This window comes from Aulostomus chinensis, chromosome 3, assembly GCF_037954235.1.
Source record: "Aulostomus chinensis isolate RoL2024-O1b breed Wild chromosome 3, RoL_Achi_v1.0, whole genome shotgun sequence".
Classification (NCBI taxonomy): Eukaryota; Metazoa; Chordata; class Actinopteri; order Syngnathiformes; family Aulostomidae; genus Aulostomus; species Aulostomus chinensis.
In genome coordinates, this window is record NC_141322.1 from 18,002,599 (window position 1) to 18,011,596 (window position 8,998).

Here is an 8,998-nt window from a genome sequence, read left to right on the forward strand (position 1 = left end):
TCCAAAAACTAACGATTTCTTACTTGGCCCATGATGGCCATCTCCTCCATATCCTAAAACTACGGTGAAAACCCACAACTACTGCATTTTTGCCATTGGACGCACAGCGAGCTAAAAGTGGGTGGGGCTTAGTTGCGTCTGACGTATGACGCAGCGTTGTTTTGTAGAAGGAAGTGAAAGGGGAAGAGAGAACTGAGAGGGTAGCTGACAGTTAGCTCGCTGGTAGGCAAGCCTTTAAACTAAGTGCCAAATTTACTCACTACTTATTAACGGTCTGCCTTTTGGATTCAAGATTCGTATTTGTCCGTGTTCACGTAAAGGGCGACGGATTTTTCTAAGAATTTAAAACCAAGCATTGCTAAATTAACGCTAGCTAGAGCGACAACGATTTCAGTGCCAGCGAGCTAGCTAGCTAACGTGACGCCTAGTTAGCAACAAACGCTAGCTGCTGTGAACAATAACAGCTAGTTGGCTCGCAACCTCCACTGTCCCAGTCAGGAAAGTCGCTTGCTGTGCTTCAAGCTAAAAGTAAGTGGTTTAGACAAGAACATTCATTGCATATTTGAAATGTATGCTCACTAGCTAATTAAGGAGGATCACATGTTAATGCTAGTTTTCTAATTGTTAATGGTGCTGTGGTGCAATGTTTTTCGAGAAGCTGCTTGGCAACAACAAGGCCGTCCTGTAGCTCCTCTGGGCCGACCCCAAAAAGAAGGGGAGCCAGGAAATCAACGTCAATCAAAGCACTTCAGAAAGACACCTCGTCTCTCAAGTCACATTTAGTGGTTTGAACATGTTTGCTTCAAATACCTCAGGTTTGAACTCGGATGCGAGTGTAACGCTACCGATAGGTGGAAGGCACACAAATGTTTCTGTCCCTTGATTCCCATAAATAAATGACGTGATGGGTTTGGTTAACTTTTTTGGCACTGTTGTGACTGACACGTCGTCCGACACAGAAGTCATGGGGGGGATTGTGTGTTGCAGGAAGACTTGCCTGGGTCGTGTTTTTCTGTGCTTAAAATAGTTTAGTTTCAGTTGTGACGAAGAAGGGTCACGCAGGTACACGTCTATCTCGGCTACTTGATGTGTTGTTCTAATGAGGCTACAACGCCAATGATTCGTGTCAGTGAGCTTGCTGGGAGGACGAGAAACCTGACGTCTGGTGCTGTTCAAATACAGGAGAGTTAGTGAGATGTATAAGCGACACAGTGTTTGTTACATTCAAAGTAAGATGTCTCTGATTAATTTTTCATTTAGTGGAGTTGGAGCTAATGGCAAATAGGTGTGTTGGTTGGTTCTTGTATGTTTGTATAGCTGTAAATAAAATGTTAAATATCAGTTGCTGTTTTTTTGGCTTGTTTGCTCTGTCCCAGCAGCAGATGCTACTTTTTTTAAACCGAACTGTTGCTTTTTTATTTAACTTATACAGAAATACGACATCTAACAATGAAAGAATGCCCTAAACCTTGAGAGAGAAAAAAAACTTTGACAGGACTTCTGTTAAATTCTCCCTTTACATCTAACTTAACGTGATACTTTATAATGTTATGTAAACCATACATAGAACTGTGCTTTTCTTCAGTATTATTGCATGCATATATGCTAGTTGTGTTATGCTCTTACTGACTTATTGATGAAACAAGATACAGGCCGCACAGCGAATCAGGAAATACGAAGATGGCCTTGTGATATGTCAAGATGGGTTGAGAAATAACTGCACTCAACCCATCCAAAATCAAGTAAATTCACTCGTTTGTGGATGTGCAAATATAATAAATGTCAGAAGTGACTTGTAAATAACAGCTGGGCATGCTTGTGATTAGTGGGCAGAAATGTTTCAAGGGCTTCTACTTTAGTCCAGTACATGACTTTTCAACACAGATTTTCAGTTATTCTAATACACTCCACAAGCGTCAGCTAGCTTCCCCCGTTCACCTTTTTTTTTACCCAATAATGCTTTGTAGTACTTTAGATTTGCAGCTCGATCTATATCTGCAATTAGACAGATGATGCAAACACAATTACAAGTGTCGTAAAATGATTCAGATGATCGCGATTATGCCTTCAACCTCCATAATTGAATTGCAATCTTTAAAATACTGATGGGAGAGCTATATACTTAGCTCATTTCAAATCAGACTTTTATTGGTCACATGGAGCAATTATGTATTCAGCTCATGAATCATCAGAGCTGTGTGCCAGATATTAGATCAGACTCGTGTAATCATGTGACTGGTCTCAGCACACCTCAGTGTGGTTGTTCATGCTTCTGTCAGTGACTGTGCCTCACAGCATGATAGCCACACGAGTGCTCTGCCACGCTTACTTAGACAGAACCTAAGTGTTCTGCTGATGGTACCTTTGCTTTAAAGGCTAAATTGTCCTACTTTTAGGGGTAGGACTGGGCATTGAACTTCGATATTTTTATTGCACAGACCAAATGACTTCAATACTATCAAGTTTTGAAAGATTTCTTGTCGTTTATTACCTAAGGACTAAATGTAGTATTCACAGTTCTTTTTAACTGCTTTGAGTGGGAAAAATGACAACATTGTGAAACAAAGAACTAAAGAGTTGAAACAAACAAATGAACTTGAACTGTAGTTTGGTCAATTTATAAGAAGTTTATCATTTTTTTGTTACGATGCTGAATGTGTAATTCCATGGAGTTGAAAATCAAAGATTTGTAAAGAAATGCTATTTTGATTTTGTTATAATGGATTTTAATTGATATATAAAAAAAACAGGTATTGTTGAAGATACTTCTATTGAATGTTTTAAACGATGCCTAGCCCTAGGTAAGAGTCCACATCGGAGTTTATCTTCTGATTTGAACAATTTTAGAGTTGTGTTCAGTACAGGTCTATGCCTCAACCTGTCTTAATGTGTCTAGTTGGTCTGAAGTAATCAAGCTGTTGTGTAACAGGTTGTTTGGCTGCTATTCCAAATAAGGGTGGACACAATCGTCTGTTGACAGACAAAATCTGTATTCATGACAATTTAAGTCACAAGTTTCCTAACATCAATATGTGTTGATCCACAATCAGATAATCTTATATTAAAAGGAAGCTGCATTATGTACTACATATTCCCTGTAGACTATTAATACTCCTTTGCTTACACACCCACTGTTGTCTTTGAGATGTTCCTCTTGTCCATCACGACCTACTAGTCCAAGTACTTGGCAGGCTTGACAAAGTCTGCATGTGTGAAAAAGATAGTCATCTCATGTTTATTTAAATCTGTGCAGTGTATTTGAGCATGAGTATGTGTACCGATAAATACTTAAAACTTGAACACGGTCCCTTTTTTTCTGCTCTTCCCCGCATTTAGCATTTTATTGGTTCTCTGACCAGTTTGTGGTAAATCTGTGCAGGGATGGTGGGCTTGTTCAGGAATTTAGAAACTAAAAAAAAATCATGTCGTAGCTGTTGGGCATCTGTAATTCTACAATCAAAAACAAAATCATTCTTTAATGGTTGTCAAAGTTAGTTTGTGGCATTTTCAATCGCTTCAGGTTTTTTCTGCTTGGTAAGAATATTGCATCTTCCAAATTCATGTTCAAAATGTAAACCAATGTGTGAGAGGGGTATGAAATTCAGAAATATATATAAGATTAGCTTTTTATGGGGATCTGTTTTAAACCGTATTCTTCCTTCTTTAGAATACTTCATTTAGGATGTTATTTTGACACACCTTTTGTCTGTTGCAAATATCACTTTTCCTGCAATTTAGATGTTTCACCAGGCTGTATTGCATTTGAATTTCAATTCATTGTTCAACCCCAGTGGAATTTTGTTGTAATTCACTCCTGTTGATGATATTTAGAAATGCCACAGATTGCCAAATGCTAAGCCACAGTTGCACGAAGAAACATGACTTGTCATTGGCTGACTGATCTACGTCATGGGGGTAATTGGCTGTTTCAGTGCGTTTGTGTCTCGCTTGTAACATAGTTTTTATGCGTTATTTACACACTAAAATGACAGCTTGTAGATGAGAATCATGAAGACACCTGTACCCTATTCCTTTTATTATACTTTTTACACAGCTAGACAGTATTATCAAATTATTCTGTGTGCTCGCACATTACTCCACAATTTTCACACTTTAATAAAGTGTTTCTAGTCACATGGTTTGGAGTTGGTAGAATGAAGGAGGAGTCAGTCCTGTAGGAAGTAACGTCCTGTGGGTTAAGAGAAAGAATGATGTGTTCCTCGTGATTTGCTCAACCGCTCAGAAAACACATGACTGGAATGATTGGTATTCCCATCTGATTGGTTCAGGGGCATGGAACTGCACACCCAAATTTGTGGTTATCAACATAGAAATGGTGTGTTGGAGTACTAGTTCTTTTAACAGTTGTGATCAGGGGGTTGCCATGATTTTTTTTGCCATGTATGATGAACAATTTTCTCTCTGTCTTTGTATAGCTGTGGAAGAATGACGTCCAGGAAGAAAGTGCTCTTGAAAGTCATCATCTTGGGGGATTCTGGGTGAGTCACAAAATATTTGTGCTCAACTGAAAAACACTTAGCTTGCTTAATTCGTAATTTTTGGTCTAAGAAGACAAACTGCATATCAGTGGATTTATTTTTGTAAATTTATTTTTCACTAACCCAAATTTGCATTGCTTATCAGTTTGTATCAGTGTTAACTTCCTTGTTGATTTATTGCTGGGAAATGAGCTGCTTGCAGGCAGAAAAAGCTGTGTGTTCTTGCTAAATCACAGTTAAAAATAAAGGGTTTCTTTGCCCCTTTTAATATGCTTGACTTTTGGTTCTCAAAATAACAAAAACGTATGCTTTGATGTTTAATCTTGGCTTGATGTAATTTAAGTTAATAAATCAAATCAAGAAGCACGCCTGGAACATTCTTGCCTATTAAGAGTATTTTGATGATGCCTCCTTCTTGTCCAAGTGATGGACTTCTTAACTGTGAGCCAGCAGCTGTGAAACCTCAGTTGATCACTCTCATTAATACCTTTTATTTCTTGTATAGCAGGTTTTCTGTTCAAATATGTAAATGATGCATGATTTAATTTCAAATTTGCATAAGAGAAAACATCACATTCAATCAAGCCAAATTCAGAATTCCCACTTCATGTTGTGGACATACAGTATTAGAGCCAAATGTTTTCACAGAGGGGATTTTCTCCTTTTACCACTCCAGAAATCAGAAAATACTGTCAACATCAATAAATCTATTTCAAAAGGGTGATTCATGATACGTCAACGCTGTGGTTACAGTCTGGTTTGGGTTAGGCACAGTAGCATTTAGCTTAGTGAAAGCTCATGGTGTGGGTTCAAATTACATCTGCTCTTTACACTGATGCATGTGGAGGTCATGTCTTCACCAGGCAGTGACAGGAACAACAACAGAACCAGCATGGAGTCAGAATATTAATGGAAACGCTGAGCAAACTTTTGATTTATTCGTACACATTGACAGCTAGCTAGTCAGCAAAGAGGCTAATGCCTCAATAAAGTGTTTTAAAATTCCACTTTGTCTTCTGAGCTTCAAATGAATGAAAAATCTTTGTTCTGGTGTCTGTCCTCTTCTACCTCAGTGTTGGAAAGACCTCCCTCATGAACCAGTACGTGAACAAGAAGTTTAGTAACCAGTACAAAGCTACAATAGGCGCAGATTTCCTGACGAAGGAGGTGATGGTGGACGACCGGCTCGTTACAATGCAGGTGCAGCACAATCACAACTGCAAAAATGAGCTGAGCTGTTTACAGTATTTTAAGCATAACATGCTGCAGTATCCCTACACTCATTCAAATTTGCACTGGTCTTCCTTCCTTCCTTCCTTCCTTCCTTCCTTCCTTCCTTCCTTCCTTCCTGTTCATTTACTAAACTTTTTGTCCTCCCGTGGCTGGTTAGATCTGGGACACAGCTGGCCAGGAGAGGTTCCAGTCTTTGGGTGTGGCGTTCTACCGTGGAGCCGACTGCTGTGTCCTGGTGTTTGACGTGACCGCACCCAACACCTTCAAGACACTGGACAGCTGGAGGGATGAGTTTCTGATCCAGGCCAGCCCTCGAGATCCAGAGAACTTCCCCTTTGTCGTGCTAGGCAACAAGATTGACTTGGAGAATAGACAGGTTGGTATGATGGTGTCTGGATGTCATTGTCTGAACTGGCTGTGCTCGTATGCCTTTGTGCTGGTGAAAGCACAGGCATCCAGCAGTCCCTGTTCCTGTTAGGAATCTGGAAAATCACTCGAGGGTTGGAATTGAACCATAGTGTGAAGTTGCATTTAAATAACCAGTGTTGACCATCTTAGTCTACTTAATATTAAAACAATTGTGCAAAATTACCTGAAAACTGACTTTAAACCCAGTAATATTACTTTTGACCGTAAAGGGAAGGGGTGTCATCGGCACCCACTCCTGGGTCAAATGACTTTGCTGTAGACAAGTATTTATCAGCTCCAGCACCAACAACCCACATATGAGTGGCTGGGGCAGCTCCTCATCCTCTATTAGGAGCTTTACCAAGGTTCAAAAAGGCCTGTGTATGTGGATGTGTTTCGTGGGGAAATGTGTGTTTCTGAAACTTTCCTGACTTGAATGAAAATGCCATTCTCTCACCATGAACCCACTCATTGTTCTTGCTCTTCTCGCAGGTAACCACCAAAAGGGCGCAGGCTTGGTGTCAGAGTAAGAACAACATTCCCTACTTTGAGACCAGCGCCAAAGAAGCCATCAATGTAGAACAGGCATTCCAGACAATTGCACGTAATGCCCTCAAACAGGTGAGTCAGTCGTCTGACATGACGCTTTCGATTTAGCACCTTCCACTGTGCTGCTTGTACAAAAAGAACAACTGAATATTTTAAAATCTTGTCTGTTTACTCTGTCAGTTTCATTTTCCCTTCCACTGATGATGTTTTTCTCTATTGTTGCCTGCTAGGAGACAGAGGTGGAGTTGTATAACGAATTCCCAGAGCCCATAAAACTGGATAGAAATGACAGAGCTAAACCTTCAGCAGAAAGCTGCAGCTGCTAAGGGACAACTTGGACCATCTTCTCTCTTGGCTTTCTGAAAACACCCTGTCATCGGTTCCACCTCCTGCACCTGACTCCCAGGGAAAGCACTTCCCTACTGTCTTTTCTCCTTCATGCCACTGTTCATTCCTTCAGCAACCCCCACCTCCCCCCAACGTAGTAAGCCACACATGGATGTGTCTCCCCCTCACTTAGTACACCGATTATTCCACTAGTGTACTCTCCTAAAAATACGCCCAGCCTCCACAGATCACAAGAGAAGAGTACCCCCCCCCCCGATCTGACTTCATAGCTCCCGACTTGATAGTAAGTGACCTCTTGTCCATTTGTCTGACTCTCACACTGAGGGGGCAAGACGTTCAAAGAGTGCAATTGGGAACTCTAGCTGGACCGGTTGATGCTCCTCTATAATGTGAGATGATGTTGGCTAAGGTCAGCATCCCAAGTATCCTTTTAGCTCCTTCTGTTTGCTTTCTACTACCTATCAAAATAATCAAGTTAAAATATATATACATATATATTATATAAATATTAATTGGCTTATTTTATTTCTGAAGCCAATTTGAAAACATATTCTTGTTTTTTTGCACTTTCTTATGGGTTTATTTGCCCTTATGTTATAAACGTAGAGGGATGGCTGATTTTGGGCAACACCTGCTACTACACGCCTTTTTTGTTTTGGGTGGAAGCAAATTATACCTCCTCACGTATTCCTGTCTAATCTCCCCTGAGAATCTGTTGAACACTTTTGGTGGTTGTATTGCTGCCCCCCCCTCCCCCCCCCCCCCCCCCCCTCCCAAGGATGTGTGTTTAAGGGTTTATAACTGCCTCACACTGAAGTAATGTTCCTAAATAGAAGAGTCCAATCTGATCATGCAGTCAGTGTACAACACGGATTCCTTCACACAGCCTGTCCTGTACTGGTACTCTCACTGCTGTATGTGTTCTATCCTCCATCCAAAAAAAAAGAAAAAGAAAAAATCTTTCAGCGCTATAAAATTACAAATATGTGTCACCAACCCAGCATACACCTGTCGTCTGTCACGTCCTCGTTATTGCTGTTCTATCTATCTGCTTGTAGCTCAGGTCGGCTAAGTACTAAATATTTTTAACGGACTGTGTATTATGGTGTATAGATCATAAAGGTAAAAAGGCTGATGGATTGAATTGAAATGGATGTTCTCTCTTTCCATTTAAAAAAAAAAAAGATCCAATTTTTTTGGCCTGGTATTATTCATTCTCCTCATAGAAAAATCACTGCAATGCCAATGATGTTGTCAACAGAAATTGGGACATCTAATAATAAAACTCTTGAATATATCAATGTCTAATATTTACTGACTGACTTCATACACTGACTGAGCTTTTCCTGGATTATGATTGAATGATGCTGACACTCAGGTGTTCTTACACTTTGTCTTCCCCAGGCTTGATTGACAATTGATAGCTACAATCTCTTTTTTTTTTTTTTTTAAATATCAAATGCAATTTCAGGCAGAAAAACCGATGAGCGCTGTCCCCTAACACCAGTTCCTCTAAGTAGAGTTGCACCTTTTGCTGGTTCAGTTGACTCCCATGGCCCTTGTGGTTGTGGCAGGTCCTCTTCTCCCCTTACAGCAGCTGACCTCTGTCACTCATCCTCTCAAGATCCTGACATCCACCAGACCAGGGGACAAATACCGCAAGCAGGATAAACATTCAAGTGTAGGAGGAAGAGCAGATAGCGTCCCTGTGTGCCTCTGTCCTCTTCAGGATGGCAGCCCTGCTTTTGCCACCTTTTTCTTGGATGCCTCATGTGCTTCTTGTGCTCCAACCAAACATGGTGACGCCTCTTTCCATGATCCGTGAGTCAATATTGGTTGTGGAGGGGTTGCAATTCAACAAGCGCTGGTGATGGGTGGTCTCCATCCCAGCCAGTCTCGTCTCTCCAGGGTAGCGGCTGGAGTGCCAGACAAACCTTTCTCATCACCTCTTCCAGTAATCT

The 8,998-nt window shown here is 40.7% G+C and overlaps 1 protein-coding gene across 1 annotated transcript; it reads left to right on the forward strand.

Moving 5' to 3' along the window:
• The first annotated feature begins 161 nt into the window (after nt 1-161).
• LOC147268003 (ras-related protein rab7-like) lies at nt 162-8,253 on the forward strand. The gene is made up of 6 exons (XM_086199228.1): nt 162-528; nt 4,437-4,499; nt 5,573-5,699; nt 5,890-6,108; nt 6,633-6,761; nt 6,920-8,253. The coding sequence occupies exons 2-6, from the start codon at nt 4,447-4,449 to the stop codon at nt 7,013-7,015; spliced, it is 624 nt and encodes a 207-aa protein (XP_086055354.1). The 5' UTR covers nt 162-528; nt 4,437-4,446; the 3' UTR covers nt 7,016-8,253.
• The last annotated feature ends 745 nt before the right edge of the window (nt 8,254-8,998 follow it).

Excerpts from the sequence above, each read along its gene's own strand:
- LOC147268003 (XM_086199228.1), top strand. The coding sequence starts at position 4,447 with ATGACGTCCAGGAAGAAAGTGCTCTTGAAAGTCATCATCTTGGGGGAT. Across the intron at positions 4,500-5,572 it reads ATCATCTTGGGGGATTCTGG|TGTTGGAAAGACCTCCCTCA; the intron begins GTGAGTCACAAA and ends CTTCTACCTCAG. Across the intron at positions 5,700-5,889 it reads ACCGGCTCGTTACAATGCAG|ATCTGGGACACAGCTGGCCA; the intron begins GTGCAGCACAAT and ends GTGGCTGGTTAG.